General features: G+C 38.5%; 1 protein-coding gene across 5 annotated transcripts in view; it reads left to right on the top strand.

Moving 5' to 3' along the window:
• MYLK (myosin light chain kinase) overlaps positions 1 to 24,058 on the top strand; it is a 198,893-nt gene that overhangs the window by 96,640 nt on the left and 78,195 nt on the right. For all 5 annotated transcript variants that reach the window (XM_051985428.1, XM_051985429.1, XM_051985430.1 and 2 more), the window contains 2 exons: positions 18,246 to 18,296; positions 20,341 to 20,468. In XM_051985428.1, coding sequence (XP_051841388.1) covers positions 18,246 to 18,296; positions 20,341 to 20,468 — 179 coding nt within the window. The remainder of the gene's footprint in view (positions 1 to 18,245; positions 18,297 to 20,340; positions 20,469 to 24,058) is intronic.

The raw sequence follows: 24,058 nt of genomic DNA, 5'->3' as shown, positions 1-24,058 counted from the left end.
TTTTTAATTCTTAAGAAAGTGCAGATGGATCCTTTGGTCACATTGTTGGTCCATTGTTTCAGTTGTGTGTGACTCTTTGTGACCCCACTGGGGATTTTCTTGCCATTGCAGTGGTTTGCTCATTCTTCTTCTCCAGCTCATTTTACAGGAAACTGAGGCAGATGGGGGAAGTGACTTGCACAGGGTCACACACCTAGTGTCTGAGGCCAGATTTGACTTGGGAAGATGTCTTGGCTACACCCCCAGCATTCTATCCACTACTGTGCCTAGCTGCCCATGCCTTGGTTATAATGCCCTTTGATTCAGTGTTAATTGTTGGCAGTTTTCACTGTTTCTCAGACATCTTGTGAAGGGCTGCTAGCATATTTAGTGTCTAACTAAGAATTCCTTCCCTTCCTCCCTTCCCTCCCCTCACCCTCTCTGTCCTAGCTACTGAAAGAAGATTGTTTGATTTTCTTGTCAGACTGCGGTTGCTCCTTCCTCACCACCACTCCCTCCACTGAGCTGTGTGAGAGAAGTGTCAGCACTGAGTCTGTGCAGAGCTCACCCCACCATTCCTCACCCCCCATCCATGGGGAATCTGCTTTCGGAAAAAACTGGGAAAATAGGAAGGAAGAGTCCAATCCAGCTTTAAAGGAGGCTCCCATCTAATAGAGAAAGTAGGACATGGACCTCATAAAAGTGCATGTGAATCCTTACAGATCCTACCTCTCCATGGAACCAGAGGAGCATAGATAAAGAGCCAGGTGTGGTCTCAGAAGTTCTCTCATCCAAATCCATCATTTTCCAGAGGAAGAGAGGAAGCTGGGAGACGTTGTAACTAGGCTAAGATTACCCAAATAGAAAATGGCACAGGTAGAATTTCAATCCTATTCTCTGATTCCAAGTCCAGCAGGTATAATTCACACTGAATGCCTAGTGATGGGTTGTGGTTGGGCAGAAAACAAAAATATGATCAGTTTGGTGGGCTTAATTCCTGAAAATTTGGGAGAAGAGTTTTTAGCTAGAGTTTAGAAGAAAAAGAGGAAGACATTGATTGGTGGAGAAGATATAGAATGTTAATAGTAATTTGAACCAAAAGAAAATAGACTGGAATGAATGGATTCTGGGTAGGAAAGAGAAGACTCTTTTATTTGGAGAAGAGGATTATACTACAGAGTGAGAATAATGAAGGTAGAGAGATGAAGCAAACCGCACTTGAGAAGTGGAGGCCTTGAATGCTAGACTCAGAAAAGTCTGTGAGTAGAGAAGGCCGTTCAAGGAAGGGAGAGGAAGAAAAGGAAGAGAAGAATATAGAAAAGGAAGAAGAAATTTTTTTATTCGTCCAGTGGCCTAATGCACCTAGATAATTACAATGAGGATCAGGAGAATAGCCAACTGAATTTCTGGTGCAGTTTTAGAGTTGTTCACAGTTGTTGCAGTTGTATCTGACTCTTTGTAATCCCTTTTGGGGTTTTCTTAACAGCAATACTGCACTGGTTTGCCATTTCCTTCTCTAGATCATTTTGCAGATGAGGAAACTGAGGCAAACAGAGTTGAGTGACTTGACTAGAGTCACACAGCCAAATATATCTGCGGCCAAATCTGTACTCAGATTTTGATTCCAGGCCTGGCTCTCTATCCATTGCACCACCTTGCTGCTCTGCTATTATGGAATAGTGACCCCTAATTCAAAACTGTAAATCTAAAACCTTTCTGTGAATTTTGGGATATGTTTTTCTGCTCAGCAGATTGCCATTCCTAATGAGAAAAGGCAGTTGGTTTAAAGTTCTTGAGCTCATCTTGATTCCCAATAAGTAGAGAGCATCCAGGTGTGTGCCCCGTCTCAGGAAAATGCCAGTGAGGTTTGAATTCATTTTAAACTATCCAGCATTTATTAAACACCTTCTGTGTGCCAGGGCCTTGGTACAAAACTAAGATAAGATGCCCTCTTGGAACTTATATCCTAACAGAGAGGCAGTATCTCTCTAAGTGAAACACCTCCAAAATGAATGCACTTACCTTGGCTGGGAAGACATCTGGGGCATAAGAAAAGACCTCATTCAGAAGATGGGCTATCTGTTTGGTTTGTCCTGCTGCATGCAGCTATGAGATTCTTGTCACCATAGCCAGCCTGATCCTGACAGAAGCAAGGAAGAGATTCTCTGATAGGAAACTTGGCCTCATGTGGGGAAGCCCTGTATGCATTGGAAAATAAGGAAAGAATAAATTGAAATCTAAGATTGGAGGAGGCATACTTCTCTCAGGGACATGCTGGAGATTGTTGCCCACTCTTTGGGTCATAGAGCTGGAGATGCAATGAATTCAAGAAGACATTTAGTCCAACTCCCTCTTCTTTTCAGATGAGAAGTTTGCAAGGTCTGGGGAAGTTAACTGAATTGTCTAACGTTGCACAGTGCAGAATTTGAACCCAGACCCTTTGATTACAGAGGTAGGGCTCTTTTGAATTGTACCTCAGAGATAACTTAGGTAGATTAAACAAACCAGAACACACTAAAGATCATGGAACTACCATGGCTCTCAGAAACCATTAGTTAAATCTCATTTATCCAAGAACAAACTGAGGCTCGATGTCTCTAAGCTCAAAAGTCAGAGATGGGATTTGAACCAAACTATCTGAGTCCACTATTTATCAGACTGTCCCCCACCAGCATGTTGCAAGGATGTTCTTTTCTGTCCAGGATCCTGTTCCCCATCTTCTCCAACTGCCATAGTTAAATAATGGTTTAGGGAGATGGATGTCGGTCTTTATGGTGGTTCTCTTCTCCCTCTCCCTGCTCCCTCCCCCTAGCCACCAATTTGACAGAGAGAAATCTGGGTTTTCTGAGGTAGGGAGAGGGTGGGGGGTGGCAGACTGCCATATTTCCTTGGATCTTGAGACTTGCTGTGGGTGTTTATGGAATGCATTATAGCAAAAATTTAATACCCACATTTAAGGGAACACTTCAGCCATTCTTCCAAATCCAGGCAGAGCTTCCTTCCAGGGAACAAGATGTCCTTTTCTCACTGTTAGTAAGCAGAGAAAGACTCCTGATTTCATTGTTTCTGTTGAGGGCAAGGGCCTATCAAGCCCCAACTTAAGGATTTGCTTTTACTATCTCTTTTATCACATTCCATCTTATTAATCATCAAGTCCTATTATTGATTTGACCTCCAAACTGGTTAGTGAATCCAAACATTTATTTCTATTCTTACTGCCCTATTTCAGACCTTTATTACCTATCACAGGGTCATTTCAATAACCTCCTAATTGGTTTTCCCACATTTAGTGTCAGTTATCTCTTAAGAACTTTAGAATTGACTGTATGACGTGGGAGACACTGGGAAATGACTGCCCAGTTTGGGCAATCAGAAATGATGCTGCATTCTATGAGCAAAGCAGAATTGAATTAAGTCAGAAGAAGTGGGAGATGTGTAAAGTAGGACTATTTGTGTCCAACCTGGTCTCATATTGATCTCATCACCCACAGTCGGGCACACTGTAACTCAGCTTGGTTATTTGGGTGAATGTTGTCCTTTGTTCTCAGAGAGAACCAAAATGACATTACTGTCTTTGAGAACAAAGGACAACATCCACCCAACCAAATAACAACATTCCATGTGCCAAATTACCAAAAGTTAACAAAATGTGCCCAAAATACCACATGAGTATTTCTTATACAAAGTTCCAAGCCTGGCACACACAGTCTACTGACTCAAAAATCCCCAGTGCCTACACCTCACTGTCTAAAGACCAAACTGACTGGCCTAGTATTCAAGACCTTCTATAGTCTAAATCCAACATCATTTTCCCATCTAGTTCTTCTATGTGTACTATACTTTTAGGTGCATAGAATCCAAGATTTAGAGCTAGACAGGAGCTTAGAAATCCTTGAGTTTAATCCCTTTATTTTGCAGATGAAAAAACTGCTCCCCCTAAAAAAAGTTATTTACCCAGATGACATTTGAACCTATGTTTTCCTGACTCCCAAGTCCAAGTTCCTGACCTGTGATGACCGTGTTTAGCACCCAGAATATTTTAAAATCAGCCAGAGTCAGGATAAGTGAAAGTCCTTGATCTTTATTCTTTGTGGAGGTGAAGGGGAATGGCCATACGAAGTGAGAGCAATTGGGACAGGAATCCTGCCAGCAGTGCCTCTGGCTCTCACACTCTACCCACCAAATCCTCCATCCAATCTCCTGTACACCACATCAAACTTGCACAGAGAGTGGGCAGGGCCATTCTTTCTCCAAGCATATACTGATAGAGTATTGTCCAATTGGTAATTAGCCTTAAGTGCTGGGACCTCAGTACTTCTGCTCAGATTCACTCCATTACACTGACCAAACCCTCACATATTTGTGTTTCAGATTCATTATGACTAGAATTTTTTCCCCTTATTTGACCACCATCTTTTGAAGCCAACATATATGCCCCCCCCATAATAATATCATCTCAAAATAAGACTGACTTTTTCAACCACTTTGTGCTTTAGCTTTAGACCATTCTCCCATATATTGTCTGTAATTCTATCTATCTTTTCCCCTACTAGATTATATCTTTACTAAATCATTAGCCCTGTGCCGACAGGAACCATGTCTTACTTATCTTCATATCTCTCCTAGCATCTAGCACAGTGTGTTGCACATCAAAGGCAATAAATATTTAGATGGTTAATTGGATGGATGGATGGATGAACAAACATTGAAGGGGTAGTTGGGAACCAGAGAAGACAATGTTCCAAACTTTATGGCCCCAGGTGAAGTGGAGATAAAGGTGAGGAAGTGAATCTTCTCCTTAGATTCCATTAATAATGAGAGCTAGTGATAGGCCAGGAATATGGGCCTGTGGAAAGTCTTAGACTAGGAATCAGGACACATGCCCTAAGTTCTAATTTTAACACTGCTGTTGGTTAACTTTGGGACCATTATCAATCACATAGTCTCTCTGGGATTCATTTTCTTCACCTGTAATAGAGCATGGGATGGGAAAAGGTTCAGATTCCCTTCCAGCTCTTAACATTTTGGGATTCACTGAAATTTGCTATGAAGGAACCAGACAAAAGAGATTTTTCAGCTCTCCTCCAACATTTCATTAGGGAAATATCTTGAGAGTAAGAATGGTATCCCACAAAATGTTTTCTTGATCTTCCTACTTCATATATAGGGAAAATGAGGTACAGAAATATTATTTGCTCAAAGTATTCATTGACAGTACTGGACTCAAGTCTCCTGATCATAAGCTGAGTGATCTTTCCACAATACTAAGTTTGCATTTGATGAAAGGAGCGCTCCTGGAAGTCCAGGACTACTACTTTTCTGTCATTATTTTCCCAATGCTTAGCACCTAATAGGTACTTAATAAACATCTGATTGATGTTGCTTCCAATAAATATTCCACTTGAATAACTTGACCTCAAGAACTGGTTTCCAAATATACTTCTATCAGTAAAACTCCTTCTACCAACATTATATATATTTACTTCTTTATAAATTATATATTTGTATTCTTCTTATAATACTTATTTGCATTATAAAATTTTTACAGAATAGAAAAAAAATGAAAGAGATAAAGATGAAATAATATTTGATCCTAAAACGAATAGGGAGTTGCTGGAATTTGTTGAATAAAAGTGACATGTTTAGACCTGCACTTAGGAAAATTACTTTGTCAGCTGCATGGAGGATAAAGTACAATGGGGAAATAATTGAAAAAGAGACCCATCAAGGGATTATTGCAATATTTCAGGAGAGAGGCCATCAAAGCCTGATTAGAATAGAGATGAAAGTAACAAAATTGATAGTTGATTGGGCATCTGGATTTCTGGAATCATGGTGATACCCTCAACAATAATAGAGATGTTCAGAAGAAGAGCAAATTTGCCAGGAAAAAAATAGTGTAAAATACTCTGTCCCAATCAAAATGAAAAAGGGAGACATCCTAATTCACTGGTCACTCTGACCTACAATAAAGAACACATTCTGCCTCTGATGGGCAGTGGATGCAGGTGCAAGAGAATTTAGGTGGCAGGTCTGGGTAGGCCACTGGGAAGGGGGTGGAATTTTCCAGTGGCAACTACAGAATTCCTACTATAAGTATCCAAGTAATGGTTAAATTATAACTCCTCTGAGGGGGTCATCTGACTCAAAAGGGGGAAAGTTGGGATTCTATAATGCTACTGTTAGTGGGTTGTATCCCTATGTATTCTGTTCCCAATCTATGGTTTGATTTTGCCTGTTCTGTCATAGATTTGGGTCTCCTAATCATCATAATTTATTCAGTTCAATTCAGCTGATTATTAAGTCTCTTCTTTGTGTCTGGAGGAAAGGAATAAAATCTGCCCTGCCCTCATTGACCCAACGTCAAGTAGAATATTGGGGTTTCAGGTATTTCAATCTCAGCTTCGTGAGGTGACTCCTATTAATTCCTGTTAATTTAAAAGGGTCCAAGGGGATATCAAAAACTTTACTGAAGAAAGGTTTTCATAGCAACTTCCCCTTATTCATTCACCAAATAGTTATTGAGCCTTCTGCTTAGAAGGGGCTTTTATTCTTTAAATACACACACACACACACACACACACACACACACACACACATACATACATACCCATACCTATACATATCTATGTGTCTGTATGTATATGTATGTGTGGAAAGAGAGAAGGGGGGGAGAAAGGAAAGAGAAAGAGACCAGAGGAAGAGAGAGAGAAATATCTGTGGATATATATGTATATCCTTGCCAAAATCTCCATGTCAAGTGAAGACAGAATTGGAAAGAAAAAGCTCTAGATAGATAAGATAGATAGATAGATAGAAAGAAAGAATATATGGTATATATGTTTCATATATCTCACCCATGCATACTTCAAGCCTTACCCCCATGAAGTCATTTTTAATCATCCTGGGTGTAAGTAATTTTCTCACTTCTCAGGAACATGCTTATGTATTCATCAGATGCATTTATATTCCATTATGAACATATTTTTCCTGCCCTATGAGATCATAAACTCCCTGAAAGCAGGGAGTTTTTATTTTTTATTTATTTATTATTATTTTTTAAAAATATTCCTCCTTATATCACCTAGTGCTTTGTTGCATAATATCAACAAAGATTTTGTAATGTGCTTTTTATATGCTATATCCTTTGATACTCAGAACACCGCTATTAGGTAGGTACCCTCATTATCCCCATTTTCAATGAGGAAGTGAGGAAACAGAGGCTGATATAAGTAAAGTGATTTGGCCAAGACTCAATTGCTAGTAACTGTCCAAAGCAATTATATAATTTTGTAGTTTTTATTATATTTTTTAAAAAATGTTTGTTTGGACTCTGTATTTTTTGCAATTGAAAAAGAAAAACTTGGTCTAAATATATTAATTTTAGAGCAAGAAAAACACTAAAAAGCTAGATCAGGAGGGGGTCTGTCTCAATCTAGAGGGACCCGGGCAACTTTATGTCATTGTCCAATGCCTCTGAACCATTCTCCTATCGCTCCCATGATATGGGGATTCAGCCCTCAGCTGCCAAACCCTACCTACGCCTGGCTTCTTCCCTTCATGAGTCTTTGGCAGAGGCAATGCTACTTTTCTTAGGGTTGGGGAAGATTGCTGGCTATTTTTAGCCAAATACCTAAAAAGGGAAATGTCCCCTGGACAGGCAGAAGTATTTCGAGTTCCTTATTGCTACAGTTCTAATACTAGTTTCTCAAAAGCTGCCTTCTCTCTGTTTTCCCAGAAACCATGTGGGGCCTTCCAGCTCAGCACACTTATGGATAGCCCTGATCTTTTTGTTTACCCTGGTCTTATCTGAGATAAATCTGCTGATTTATGGGTGCTGAGGTGGGACGGGGGAGACCAATCGGCATTTGCTCCTTCATGTTGCTCCAGCACCCAGGCTGCTGCATGATACAAACCCTCCCCTTCTTCACTAAAGAGCATACATTCCCAAGCTAAGAAGTATATTAGCTGGGCTTGAGCTTAAGGACAGTGTTCCAGAGATGTGAGGGAAGAATAGAAAGAAAATGGTGAGATTCAACAGATTAGAAGCTGGGCATCCCTCCAGATCTGATACAGACACAATTGCTTGGGACCTCCAGGAGTTGTCCCAAATTAACTATATGTGATTCTCTTTGAACTTGGACTTCATTTTTCAATTCTGGTTAATTCACTCAATATTTAGTAGAAGCTTATTATATGCTAGGCACTGTGCTAAATTGTAATGGACAGAAAGATGAATAAGATAGCCAATCTTCCCAAGGAGTTTCTATTTCAGCAGGAAAGACAAGATTTAGGATCCCAGATTTAGACCCAGAAGCCATTTAATATAACGCCTACATTTTACAGATGAGGGACAGAGACCTACAAAAATCAAAGATCTTGCCCAATGTCACAAAGATAACCAAACAAGGATTTAAATCCAATTTCTTGATTACAAAGATGTGTTCTTTTTATTGATTTATGTCTCTATTTCTGCTTTTTATTTTTCTTCTATCTTTATTCTTCTCTCTGTTATGAGAGAGAGAATCAAAACTCTAATTTACAGAGCACTGTATACAGCTACCTGTACTTGGCAGGAAGACCTAAGTTCAAATTCTGCCTCCAACATTTACCAGCTGTGTAACACTGTGTAAAACTCAGTATCCTCATCTATAAAATGGGAATAATAATAGTAGCTGATATTCACAAAGTTGTGAGGATCATATAAGATTACATGCATGAAGCTTTTTGCAAACTCTAGGGATATGTAAATGCTAGCTAGTATTTCTAATGCACAAAGTGTTTTCCCAAAAGTAACCTTGTGAAATAGGTAGCTTTGTGTCATGAGGATAATAATCTATCTCACAGGGTTATTGTAAGGATCACATGAAATAATATGTGTATGTGAAATAATATCTGTATATAATATATTGTATAACATGTATGTATAATATATAACATATTCTTAGCAAACTTTAAAGTCCTATAACTACTAGCTATTATTATCATAAAAATAGATGGCTCAGTATATAGAATCTTATATTTGGAGTCAGGAAAAGTTGAGTTCAGTTATGGTATCAGATATTTATTAGCAGTGTGACTCTGGGGATAATAATTTGATCTCAGAGTTGTTGTAAAGATAAAAATGAGACAATATTTGTAAAAACGATTTGCAGTCTTTAAAGAACTGTATAATTGCTGGTTATTATTATGACAACCTAGATGTGAAAGCATGATTCATACCTTTTGGGGAGTACCTATTCAAGTGGGAAAAGAAAGGGTGTCTATGAAATCAAAGTAACTGTATAAATACTGTATTACTGAGAGCTGACTAATGAAGATGGGCATTTTCTGACTCTGCTGGCAAGTTGGATCACAATTGGCACTGAGGTAGATCTATTACACAGTGACCTTGAGGTTCTATCTATAAGACAAGGAATAAGGTAGGCTGTTTCCTGTTGCTTCTCATATACCTTGAATATTATTATTATTTTTGCACCAGAATTGTGATTTTTAATCAGCAATGGGGTAAAAAGGGGGAATTCTCCCTGAAGGTGAGTGACCTTCCCACACTGATAGTCTTAGAGAGTTGTCTAGGTTACTTAGATCTCAGATGACTTACCCAGAGTCACACAACCACTTTGTGAGAATAGGATTGGATAGTGGAAACAACACCGAGCCTTAGTATCCTGAAAAGCCTGGTTTCAGCCCTTCAGCACAATAGCTGTGTGACCCTGGATGTGTGACGTTTGTCTCAGGTTCCCCATGTGTAAATGAAGCGGTTAACCTTGGTAAAATGCAGGACCCCTTCCAGCTCTATATCTACTGTCATGTGTTAGAGGCTGGTCTTGAGCCAGGACTTTCAGGCTCAAAGACCAGGGATGTATCTCCTCTTCCCCAATTCCCTTTGCCATCACTTCTCAGTCCAAACCATTATGGCCCATGATTGATTCTGGGGGCTTATTTTTCCTCTGTGATTGTTTCAAGCCTACTTCAGTGAACTTGGGGTTGTTGGGGAGGAGTCACTGGCAGAGGTAAATATGGTTTTAATGAGAGAAAAGGGTAAGAAAAGTAGGGAAGCAGGTTTATATATCAGAGTCCTGCGCCCTTGGAGATTGGGTACCACCAGACCAGCAGGGAATAAGATTAGAAAGGAGCTCAAGACACATAAAGGGGAGAGCTAAAACAGACATAAAGGACTGACAAGAAATGGCATGGGATATTAAATAATTAATTACGGGAGGCTGGGAAAAAATCCTTTAACTCATAAAGAACAGAAATAAATTGAGTTTCTGTGAATCTAACAGGTATTAACTTGTAAAAGTTTTGTCTTGAGAGTCAGTAGACAAACATTTAGTAGTAGATGGAGCCAAATAGATGTCTACTCAAGTCCTCTGATACATTCTGGCTATGTGACCCTGAATAGGTCTCATGTCCCAGGCAAGTTACTAAGACTAAAAATTGCACAGAAATTGCACTCCATAGGGAGTTCCTCTTACTAATGAAATCACAGGTGTGTTTTTTTAAAAAGCAGTATCTAAAATTTAAGCTGACTATAAGAATTCAACAGAAAAAAGAATCTGTGAAAATAACAGAAAGTACACAAAACAGTATATGATGCAAACAATTCTATTTTACCACAAAACTTAAAAGCATCAACATTAGTTTATGAGCTACTAGCAGTTACCCTACCAGAGAATGGCCTGTGTGGAAAGAGACTTGAAGTAATGCCATTTGGGCCATTTGGATCTATTTTATTGTTGAGTTTCAGTCTTCATATTCCATTTGAGGTTTTCTTGGCAAAGATACTGGAGTGATTTGCCATTTCCCCAGCTCATTTTACAGATGAGGAACTGAGGCAAAATGGATTAAGTGATTTTGTCTTGTCACACAACTAGTAAGCATCTAAGGCTGAATTTGAACTCAGGTGTGCCAGGCTCTATCTACTGTACCACATAGCTGCCTTTTGAATCCACCCTCCCCAACTTCACTGGGATTCATGCTGATGTTCCAGACTTAGTTAGCTTTTGATGACTCCTTTTTAAAATTTTTGTTTATATTTCCTTTTTTTTTTAAAATAACTTTTTATTGATAGAACTCATGCCAGGGTAATTTTTTACAGCATTATCCCTTGCATTCACTTCTGTTCCGATTTTTCCCCTCCCTCCCTCCACCCCCTCCCCCAGATGGCAAGCAGTCCTTTACATGTTGAATAGGTTACAGTATATCCTGGATACAATATACGTGTGCAGAACCGAACAGTTTTCTTGTTGCACAGGGAGAATTGAATTCAGAAGGTATAAATAATCCGGGAAGAAAAACAAAAATGCAAGCAGTTTATATTCATCTCCCAGTGTTCTTTCTTTGGGTGTAGCTGCTTCTGTCCATCTTTGATCAATTGAAACTGAATTAGATCTCTTTATCGAAGAGATCCACTTCCATCAGAATACATCCTCATACAGTATCGTTGTTGAGGTATATAATGATCTCCTGGTTCTGCTCATTTCACTTAGCATCAGTTCATGTATGTCTCGCCAATCCTCTCTGTATTCATCCTGCTGGTCATTTCTTACAGAACAATAATATTCCATAACATTCATATACCACAATTTACCCAGCCATTCTCCAATTGATGGGCATCCATTCATTTTCCAGCTTCTAGCCACTACAAACAGGGCTGCCACAAACATTTTGGCACATACAGGTCCTTATATTTCCAATAGTATTTTATTTTCCAAATGCATGTAAAGATAGTTTTCAGCATTCATTTTTGTAAAACTTTGTGTTCTAAATTTTTCTTCCTCCCTCTCTTATTCCCCCTTCCCCAAGACAACAAGTAATATGATATAGGTTAAATATGTACAATTCTTTTAAACATATTTCCATATCTGTTGTGTTGTACAAGAAAAATCAGGCCAAAAAGGAAAAACATGAGAAAAAATAAAACAAAAACATGAAACTATTATGCTTCAATCCATATTCAATCTCCAAAGTTTTTTCTTTGAATGTGCATGGCATAACTCCTTTAATTTTTAATGAACTTTCTTTTTTTTCTCAATAATATTTAATTTTCCAAATACATGTAAAGATAGTTTTCAACATTCATTTTTGTAAGACTTTGTGTTCCAAATTTTTCTCCCTCTCCAAGACAGCAAGCAATCTGATATAGGATAAATATATGCAATCCTTTTAAACACATTTCCCTATTTGTCACAAAAATTCATTTTTTTAATACTTTGTGTTCCAAATTTTTCTCTCTTCTTTTCTTATCTCTGCCCTCTCTAAGACAGCAAGCAATCTGATATAGGTTATACGTATATAATAATCTTACATGTATTTCCATATTTGTTGATGACTCCTTTTATCACTTCTCCATAGCAGCTGCTCCCTAGCATCTAGCATAATGTCATGAACACATTATATACTTAGTAAATGTTTGTTGATTTGACTTAATACACACTTTAACAGATGGCTTCATTACCTAATTTAGTAAAATAGTTTTGGTAGGAGTTCCATCATTTAACTGCCTCTGTTTCATTCTCCAAATTCAATTTATCCTTTCTTCCAATTTCCCTGTCTCTGTCCCTGCTTCTTTCTCCCACCCTTCCTCCTTTCTTCCCTTTGTGTCTGTCTGTCTCTCTCTTTCTCTGTCTCTCTCTGTCTCTCTCTCCTTCCCTCCCCCCGTCTCTTTGTCTCTGTCCCTGTCTCTCTGTTTCTCTTTGTATGTGTGTGTTTCTTTCTCTGTCTCTGTGTCTCTTTATCTTTTTCCCTTTCTCCCCCCCACTTCCCCAGTAGCAGGAACAACATGTGTGTACCTCAGTACCTAACCCTTTCCACTAATCTGAAAAGAAAAGGTTACTTCTTTTTTAAAGTCTTTGAGGGAAGACATTATTCCTTTTTTATCTTTGTTTTCCTAAGTGCTGGCATAGGGCTTGGGCCATAAAAGATAGTTTTTTACAAAGGCTTGTTCCTCCAGGCCTCTCTGATCATTTCTTACAGAGCAATAATATTGCATAACATTCATATAACATAATTTACTCAGCCATTCCCCAATTGATGGGCAGCCACTCAGTTTCCAGTTTCTTGCCACTGCAAAAAGGGCTGCCACAAACATTCTTGCACGTGGATCACCAAATTTTCTTATGGAATTGCTGATACTCAAGTTCCCCTATAGAATAAACTTTGCAAATGCAAAAAATATTGTATGAAGTGCCTACTTTGTGAAAAACTTATGGCTTAATCATTCACTATTGATCCTTTCCTATATTCTTAGTATCAGCTGTGTGACTTATTTTATACTACTCTAGCATTTATCAGTGCTTAGCACATAGTAGATGCTCCCTAAATACTTGTAGACTAATTGCGTTCTTAAAAGTCCTAAGTGGGGCAGGTAGGTGGCTCAGTGGATAGAGCACCAGCCCTGAAGTCAGGAGGGCCTGAGTTCAAATTTGGTCTAAGACACTTAACACTTTCCTGGCTGTGTGATCCTGGTCAAGTCACTTAACCTCAATTGCCTCGGGGAAAAAAGTCATGTCATCACTTCCTCTCAATTTCAGTGATCTTTTTTCAGTTCTCCTTCTCCTGGAGACATTTGACAATTGAACTATTCTCTCCTTAAAATTCTTTCTTCTTTTATGTTTTGTGTTATCTTTTCTTCCTAGAATGTAAGTTCTTTCAAGGCAAGGATTTCCTTTGAGGGGACAGTATTTGTATGGCCATTGTGTAGCACAGTGCCTGGCACATAATTAGTGCTTATAAAAGCTTTTTCATTCATTCTTGATTCTCTCTCTGCTTCTCCTGACTGTTGTTTCTCTGTGCCTTATAAGATTATTTTTTTCATCCGACTTCCTAACTATGAACACTCTTACCAACCTCAGTCCTTATTCTCTTTCCCTTGGAGAACTGATCCATCTCTACACTTCAACTGTTGTCTCTCTTTTTCTGATCCCAAAGTCCTTATCACCAAACCAACCTCTTCATGGCCTTCTTGTTCCATATCTCCAAATGTTTGGAAGATATTTCTGATGAAATATTTTACATATTTTAAGCTCAAGACATTTAAAACCAGACCTCATTATGTTTTCCCCTCAAACCAACCTCCCCTCTCCAAGTTTGATCTATGTTCCTATCATTATCCTGGGTACACAAAAAAGAAGCCTGCTATCTTGGGCTTCATCCCATATATCCATTCCACAACCATCTTCTGCCAAATGTCTACCATATTTGTACCTTCCTTTTCATTTTAACTGTGGTTTTCAAGCTTCACCTTTCATCACATCACATCAGAATTACTCTAATCATCTCTTACCCTTCAGCTCTTTGCCTCCATTTCCCCCACCTTCCAGGAGTATCTCCCATAGACCACTGCCAACTAAGTTTGCTTACATACATCTTCACTACTTTACTTAGACACATCACTTGTCCATGTTACTACTGTCACCCACTACTCAGAAATATCGAATAGCTCCTTGTTGGAATCTTTACAAACTGCTAACTCATTAAAGTTGATGATTTGGGCCAGAACCTGAAACAAGGTACTAAGTAGAACTAATTGATACAATGCTTGTGTTCACACCTTTACTCATTGCAGTTCACAAGTATGGGAGATTCACAAAGTTAACTTTGTAACTTTGTGAATTCACATCTCCCTTAGATGTGCCTCCAGAAGGAGGAGTCAGCCTTTGGGAAATCTTATATAAAGAGGCTCTTAGCTTCGGGTTAGAGAGCCAGAAGCCCTCTCTCCGAGGCAAGAGAGATCCATTCCATTTTCCACTTGGCTGACTGGAGGCTGAAGGACAAACCTTTGGATTTGGAGACATTCGGAGGGATCTCTTGGAACCAAGCAGAGAGATAGGTCTCTAAGCTAACCAGGCTATATTGGAGGCAATAAAAGATCTGAACTTTTATCATCTGGCTGTGTTTTGGGTGATTATTTACTCTTTAACTGCTACTAAGACTGTCTCCAGAAAACCTCCCCGAGAAACCTGCTCTCTCCCAAAGAGAACCATCATCTTATCTTATATTAAAGAAGAAAAACACCACAGCTCCTGGCTGTCCTTATGATAAAGTACAAATCCCTGGGTATTTTATAAGTCTAAAAGCATACATGAGAGTGCTGTTAGTATTGTTAGCCCAACTTTTAAGATTTCCCATAATCTTGCTGCTTTCTCTTATCTATCTAAATTTACCATCTATAACTCTTCAATACAAAACCTTGTTATCTCAATATCTTCCCAATGATTTCTGCTTATTCTCAACTCGAGACCTTTTTTCTTGATGTATTCCCCACTCATTGCACTATTGCTATTTCTGTATCAATCCAAATCCCACACATTCTTCAAGAGCCAGCCCAAGTTTGATCTCTTCCAAATCCCTATTGAGCTCTCTCTTCTCTCTCTCCAAAGCCAGCTAGATGGACTCATGGCTAGAATGCTAGACTTGAAGAACTAAATTAACATCTTGCCTCAGACACTTATTTGTCCTTCCTTCTTGAAGAGGGATGTGATATAACACACATCCAAAGTGTGATGTCTTGACTTGCAAATAAGTTGGATTTAAATGAAGGAGGGGTCTGAAGTCACTAGTTTCATTTTCTCCCTTGGAGTCATATGGGCAAGATACAGATCAGAATGACCTGAGAAGACCCCAGATGCAGTGATAAACCTTGGCCTTTTTAAGCTAAAGTCTTTACCATGTCTCAGTTTGCCTCAGGTACTAGCTGTGTGCTCCTGGTCAAATCATTCAAATAATTTCCTCATCTAAAATTGAGATAATAATAGAGGTTGTTTTTGAGGATTAAGTGAGTTAATATATGTAGGTTGTTTTATAAACCTTTATAAATGTTACATATTTTTATATGTTCTAGATATTTATCTAATTATATTTTGCTGTGCATTGTTTCCAGATGAATTGATATATGTGTCTTATATTCCTCTATGCAATACTCTTCAGGCTCTGATCCAGAGGTGTCAAACACTTGGTCCCATAACCCAGTGCTACCCAAATCAGATTAAAATGTAATTAAGATATACTTAACCAATAAAAAGATGATAAAACAAAGACTATTAAAATTTTAAACTATGTCAGTATGTAGACTTTAGTGTTCTTTATATATGGTTTAACAATAGCCCCAATTTCTTTTTTTAATAATATTTCATTTTCTACTCAGTTACACATAAAGACAGTTTTTAAAATTCATTTAAAAATTTTTGATTTCCAAATGTTCTCTCTCCCTCCTTCAACATTTCCCCTTCCTGAGGTAGTAAGCAAATTGATATTGGTTATACATGTTCAGTCATGCAAAACATATTCCCATATTAGTCATGTTGTGAAAGAAGACAGACCCAAAGAAAAAAATACAAAAAGTGAAAAATAGTATGTTTTGATCTACATTCAAATTTCATCAGTTCTTTCTGTGGAATGGATAGAATTTTTTTATCACGAGTCCTTTGAAATTGTCTTAGATCATTGCATTGCTAAGAATGCCTATTTGAGTTTGATATCATTGCTCTAATTAACTCTTTAAGATTATAAATTGTAGAGAAGGAGTCAATATGCTAAATTTGGTAAAAGGGAATTTTTTTCATCCGGAAATTCTTTATATTAATGAAATCATAGGTCTAGCTCCTATGTCTATCCCTTAGATCCCTTTTTGCCTAACAATTACCTAGTATAGTAGAACTTTAAGTGGGATTTGCAGGAATCCATAGAAACTAGGAATATATGAAGAGAGAAAGCTTTCCAAGCATGGGGTATATACAAGTGGCGAAAGTTGTTTGTCTGGGAGAAGGAGTATTGTGTTAAAGGAATAGTAAGGTAGCCAGGAGGATTACAGTGGGATTACCAATTACATAGTAGGGATTCAGATAGAAGAAGACTGGAGAGATCGGAAGGGTCCAGATTCTGAAGGATTTTGAATTCCAAACAGGGGATTTTATATTTTATCCTAGAAATACTAGGATATTTATCCTAGGGGTACATATTCAGATCTGTGCTTTAGGAAGATCAATTTAACAAGTTAGTGAAGCATGGATTGCAATGAAGAGAGACTTGTGGCAGGAAGACCAATCAGCAGGCTTTTGCACTAGGCTAAACATGAATTTATGAGGGCCTGCATCAGGTTGGTGGTGATGTTAGAAGAGAAAGGGAGCATATACAAGAGATACAACAAAAGTTGAAACAGCAGGAGTTGACAGCTGATTGGTCATGGGAGGGTGAAAGAAAATAAGGAGCCAAGTTATGTTGATAGTAGGTGCTCAATAGTTAAATGATTCTTTGGTTAATTGGTTCATTAATTGACTGGTTGACTGATAGATTAGTTAATTAAGGTAAGCTCTAACAGAGAGTTGAATCTAGAATTGGATATTTAGGAAGGGAAGAAAGGAAATAAGCATTTATTAAGTGCCAACTATGTACTAGATGCTGTACTAAACATTAATATTTGCATTGTGATTTCATAGGATCAAAGATTTACCATGAGAGGCAATAATGGAGGTCATCTTGTCCTCCTCCTTTATTTTATTCATTAGGAGCTAAAGAGAGAAGTTGTGACTTGGTCAAAGTCATAGATAGTAAATGCTATGACTAAAACTCATACATAGCTTCTGCTTTCAAATTCAGCTTGCTTGCCATTGTACCATATTTCCTTCCTAAAATTAGACTTATGAGGCTCATGGGCAATATTAGATTTCAACTCCAAGATTTCCTGTTTACTAGATAGGTAATTTTTCATATCACAGTCGGGTTTTTTGTTTTGTTTCCCGCCTCCCCCTCCTTTGGTCAGGCATCCTTTTTTTTTTTTTTTTTTTTTCCCCCAAGCCATCAAAATAGAGGACTCTGAACTGAAAATGAAAGCATCCAGTTAGGTTCCCTACCCAGACAAAAGCTTATATCCTTGGTTCTATGTAAAAGGCAAATTGGATTTTCTAACGTTTGTATTTTCCAGTCCTTTGAAGGTTAGAAAGGGTAGGGAAGATGGTTGGTAAGTTTGCAATTGTGTCTTAAAGTAGGGTGTAGTTATCTCTTATGAAAGAGACCAGTGTACTTTCTTTATGCAAAGATCTTAGGGTCCAGAGACTCCTGCTTCTGTCTCCTAAGTTCGGATGTTTGATATGGAGGATGTACCATCTAGAACAGGAGGAGGAGGATAATTTATCTAAAGTTGGGCTCCAGGGGCAGGGTAGCAATGGTCAAGACAGTGGATATTAGTGTATAATAAGTCGGTCGTAAGAAGAGGCAATTTTCATTTCAAAAAATGCCATAAGTAATTGGTCTTCTCTGTATTTCAGGTGATGCAACAGTGAAAAAGAAACCAGCCCCCAAGACTCCTCCGAAGGCAGGTAATTAGCATCCTGTGACATGGGGTCCCCTGGTGGGATTGGGCATTTCTCTTGGTCTCTTGCCTAGGGCTCTGATTCAGGATAGATCCCTGTCTGCCCTTCATCTCTCACATCCTTTGGATCCAGACTTCCTCATGCTAACTTGCTCATTTCTTTCTTATGAACCTCAGTCTAGCTCTTCCCTTTTTACTTTCTCACTAATAGGATAAATGCTTTGCCAAATCCGGTCATTTCTACTTTTACCACTTATCTCTACTCACTTAGTAGGTCCTTACTACTTCTCCCCAAGGCTATTACAATGGCCACTTGATAGTTTCTAAGTCTTTCCCCTCTCCTTTCCATCTTCCACTTCCAACCAAAGTGACCTTCCTTTAGTGCAAATAGGACAATGACACTACCTTCTTCAAGAAACTTCAGGGGCTCCCTATTCCTTCAGGATGAAATATAAACTCTTCTGTTAGGCATTTAAAACCACCTACAACTTGTTGCCTTTCCTCTCTTATCATAGTTCCTCATGCTACAGTTCCACCAGCTGATCACTCTAGATTTCCCATTTTTGTACCTTTGTGCTGACTAATCGCAGACCTGGAATGCCTCTCTCCTCACTTCTGCTTATGAGTATCTCTTGTTTCCTTCAAAACTCAGCTTAAGTACCATTTTCTACATGAAACTTTTTCTGACATTTGCCACTGATAATGTTGTTGCAGTTGAGATGTTTCAGTCATATCTGACTGTTGTAACCCTGTTTGGAATTTTTTTGAAAAATAAACTGTAGTGGTTTGCCACTTCCTTCTCCAACTCATTATACAGATAGAGAAATTGAAACAAACACGCTTAAGTGACTTGCCCAGAGTCACACAGCTAATACGCCTCTGAGGCTAGATTTGAACCCACAATTTCCTGATGCCAGGCCTAGGGCTATATCCAGTGTATCATCCAGCTTCCCCTCAACTGCTAGCACTTCCCCCCTAAATTATCTTGCATCTATTTCATGGCTAGGATTATTCCTGGAACTCTTGGTCAGGAGCTGTGGTTTTATTGATTTAAAAAGATGCTTCTTTTGATGAAGTCCAGCAACTTTTCTTCAGCCTATAATTAGAGACCTTAAATTAGAGCATTGAGAGTATAAGTGACTTGGCTATAATCACATAGATAGCATGTGTCAGAAGTCGGCAGACTTCCTTTACCTTGCACATAATGGATATTTCATCAGTCTGTGTTGAATTTAATTGCATCACATTGCAATAAAATAAATGGGACAATACCATTCAACATTCAACATGAATATGGAGGGAATGCTGTGTTAAGAGTATGACGGCAGCAACAAGATTATGCGATGATCAGTGGCTCTTTCCAACAATGCGGTGACAGACTTGGGATGGAAAATGCTATCTGCATCCAGAGAGAGAACTAAGGAGATTGAATAGAGATCAAAATATAGTATTTTCACCTTTTTTGTTGTGGTTGTTTGCTTCTTTTTTTTCCTTTCTCATGGTGTTTTTCCCTTTTGATCTGATTTTTCTTGCACATGACAAATAGGGAAATATGTTTAAAATAACTGCACATATTTAACCTATATTAGATTGTGGTCTTCAGAATAGAGGAGATAACAAAGGGAGGGAGAAACATTTGGAAAACAAAGTTTCACAAAAATTAATGTTGAAAACTATCTTTACACATATTTAGAAATATAAAATACTATTGGGGGAAAAAAATAAAAAGTGTGATTTCAGCTGAGTGAGGTTTATCAGGGAAGGTTTTCTAAGGGCTCAGGTCACAGTCCTCAAACTAATCCTGAGTTTCTAGTTCTCTTCCTGAAGTGTGAGAATGGAGGAAGAAGCAGACTAACACTCTGTAACCCCAAGTCTATGACCATTCCACATATCAAATTCAGCTTTGTGTACCACATAGCAGGGAGTCAGCTTCTGGTGGGGAGAGGTTCCCCTGTTCTTCAGAGAGGTGTGTTCTCTGGGTCTCTATAACTCTGCCTGCCTGGCTTTTTCTGGGTCTTTATTTCTCTGACTCACTTTCTCTCTCCCTCCAGCTCTTCCCCCTCAGATCATCCAGTTCCCTGAGGATAAAAAGGTTCGAGCTGGAGAATCCGTAGAATTGTTCTGTAAAGTTGCAGGCACCCAGCCTATCACTTGCACTTGGATGAAGTTCCGAAAGCAGGTAATTGCATGAGTGGGGAATTTGACAGGTCAGGACCTGACCAAGAAGCGAATGTAGATGTGTGTATGGGGAGGGGGGGAAATCTTTTAATGGGGATCCAGAGGAAGAATAGGAACTTTTTGCCTACTGAGAGTTCTTTACAAATCAGAGAGGTCATCATATATTTTTGGTGGCTTTCACAGGAAACCACAGAGCCATGGAAATCTAAAGGAGGCATAGACATTTCCTTCTCAGAGGTGTTTATAACTAAGAGCAATTCTTCTGCTGAGGAAGGTCCTATCCCACCCATTTTTGGTCCTCTCCAGAGGCTAGATGAATTAAATGATCACCAACAACAACTGTTAATCATATACTATATAGAGAGCCTCATATTAGTTATTGAGGGAAATCCAAAATTTAGAGAGGTGGTGATTCCCATAGAGTTCATGTTTTAGTAGGGAAGTAAGATATAATTACAGATAAAGATATTGTACAATAGGATTAGGAGACCCAAGTTCTCATCCCTTCTACCTAAACTTGTCATGTAATTGTAATTGTCACCTCCTTTCTCCAAACCTCAAACTCTCCATCTGTATAGAAGAAAAAGGATCCTTGCCCCTGCCCCACTCTTGTTTTATATGGATGATGTGAGGGTACAATGCCATACTGCATCTCAATAACAAAGGAAGGAATTGGGATAATTTTAAGATGCTCTAGCCAATCTGAACTTCTGGGGTCCCCAACATAACTGATGACAAAGACTTATTACAGCATAATGCTGTTGGCTTGAGTTTTAGCCTGAAGTGCAGCAGAAAATGAGTGCATCCTACCCCAGCACTACAAAGATTAAACCCTTTTTTAAACTGTGTATATTTGGACACTCCTAAGTGTATAGATACCCAATTTGTAAATTTATGTGCTTTTTAACATCCAGGCAGGGGCAGAGTTAAAAGTATTTCCAAACATAACATATTCCCTTCTCACCAAATCCAGTATGAATACAGTGAGTGTCAGAGAGTGGGAGTCCATCAGGTTGTCTAAATAGGGGTAAACCAGCCCAAGTCAGAGCTCCCATGCCATTCAACCATGGGATTACCTAATGAGTGACTTTGTACATCTAGTCTCAACAAGATGGGAACATCCAATCTTAAAAAAAAAAAAAAGAAAAGAAAAGTGGGAGTGATGACTGGGAGTGTTGGTTTAGTGTTTTGTTCTGGGAATTCAGAAATATGTTTCAAAAGCAATTGGTATTATTGTTTGGATTATAGTTCCCAGAACAAGAAGAGGAAAGTAGAACTGGGGACTTATTCATGGAAGCAGGTGGATGCTGAATGTGATGTGTTACAAAGACAATAAGGAAACAGGGCCTGCCTTCAAAGAACTTATGCTCTGAGGCAAGGGAGTCAAACTCATGCGGATGCCTGTTGGTGTATATTTATTTAGAAAACCACAAGATAACATCTTCTGTGTTGTGCTGTGTTTTTATTCATGTAGTTCAATATTTCCCAGAGGATAGGAAGGAGGAATGAGAGAGAGCTAGAGGAGGGAAGGAAAAAGGGAAATAAGGAGGGAGGAGAGACAAGGGGAGTAAAATGAGAGGGAGAGAGAAGGTAGGCAGGGAAAGATTTCGGGAGAGATAGAACGGGGGAAATAAAAAAGAGAAGGGGGGAGGAAGGGAGAGAAATTGAGAGGAGAGAGATAGAGAGAGATTGGAAATTGGGGGTGGAGGTGGGGACCAGCAAAAAAAAAAAAAAAAGAGAGAAGATAGGCACTTAGGCTGAACTTTGAGGGGAAAAAAAAGGGCTGAAAGACTGAGTTGAGTAAAGAATACATTCCAGCCATGGAGGATGGTTTATTCAAATGCAGAGTTGGAAGATGGAATGCAGAGTTTAGAGTACAGCTAATAACCCAGTTTGGCTGGAACATAGAGGGCAGGAAGGTGAGGAAAATGAAAGAAGTCAGGAAAGGTAACTTGGAGCTAGATCGTGGAAGATAATCTTTAAAGAGTCAAGCAGAGGACTTTGGATTTTATTCTAGAATAGGGAGTTGTTAAGATGGGGTCCATAAACTTGTTTGTTTAATACTTCAATAACTATACTTCAATAGAATTTGTGTCTATCATAATATCATGCATTTTAATTTATATATTTTAAAACCTGATTCTGAGAAGAGATACATAGGATTCACTAGACTATCAAAGTAGTCCAGCATATAAATTTCTACTCTAGAATCAATCAATAACCACTGAAGTTTTTTTCAGTGGAGAAATGATGTGATTAGACTTCTACACTTAGAAAAATGATTTTAGCAATAGTGTAGGGGTGGATTGAAGAGGAGAGTGACTGGACAGGGAGAATCATGAAGAGGTAGTTGCTGAGCAGGTAGATGGCACAGTGGATGGAGCACCGACTCTGGAATCAGGAGAATCTGAGTTCAAATGTGACCTCAGACTCTTAACTCTTCTTAGCTCTGTGTGTGTGTGTGTGTGTGTGTGTGTGAGAGAGAGAGAGAGAGAGAAAGAGAGAGAGAGAGAGAGAATGAGTGTGTGTGTGTGTGTGTGTGAGTACAGTTTTTTGTGTGAGTCTACAGAAACTTGGGAGCCTTTCTTTGCTTTATTAACAAGATATTATAGATGTTCCCAGGGCTTGGAGGGTTTGAATAGTACTGGATATAAGGATGGAAGTGAGAAAGAAGAACAGAATCTGAGTATTAGGGAGATGGAGATTTGGGAAGAAAGAAAGGACATTCTTGGGACTTCCAAGCAATAACCTTGGGTCATACCACCCAAGATCATCAAGAAAGTAACAACAAAAAATCCCTGTATTTTTCATGTTTTGTTAAGATTCTTAAGAATTTTTTAGTTTTGAGAAGTTGGGATTCTGCTAGTAAAGGTTTCTAAAAAGTTTTTCTATAATCCTAAACCCAGAAACAGGCGAAAGTTTGGGAAAGAAAAAATTCCCTAAGCTCTGAACTTGGGGGCTAGTTAAGTGCCGAAATAGTTCATTCACTGTAGATTGAAGCATAGTATCTTCACCTTTTGTTTATTTGGTTTTTCATTTTCATGTTTTTTTTTCCTTTTGAGTCTGATTTTTCTTGTACAACATAACAGATATGGAAATATCTTTAAAAGAATTGCACATATTTAACCTATATCAGATTGCTTGCTGTCTTGGGGAAGAGGGGGAGAAAAATATGGAACACAAAGTTTTACAGAAACAAATGTTGAAACTATCTTTACATGTATATGGAAAAATAAAATACTATTGAAAATAAGAATTTTTAAAAATAGTTCATTCATCTCTTCCTTCCTAGGTATCATCCAGGAGCTTTCCAGAGCTCTTTTGCTTTAAACTATAGGGTGGGAAAACCACTAAGTCACTGAAATGGAAAATTTGATTCTGTGGCTAAGGAAAAAAAAAGTATAAAAGGCAAGAAAGTGTATAAAAATTGAACTTAGAGCTCCAGAGGTCATTTCATCCACTAGAGGTCATCTGCCATTTTTATATAAGGTCTGGTGTCCCTTCCCTCCTTCCAAATATTAAAACTTCCCTCCTAAAATTACCTTTTATTTAGTAATAGGGGACTGAATCTATGATTCTTTTGGTACAAGG

Source organism: Antechinus flavipes, chromosome 3 (genome assembly GCF_016432865.1).
Source record: "Antechinus flavipes isolate AdamAnt ecotype Samford, QLD, Australia chromosome 3, AdamAnt_v2, whole genome shotgun sequence".
Taxonomy (NCBI): Eukaryota; Metazoa; Chordata; class Mammalia; order Dasyuromorphia; family Dasyuridae; genus Antechinus; species Antechinus flavipes.
This window is presented reverse-complemented; position numbering and strand designations above follow the sequence as displayed.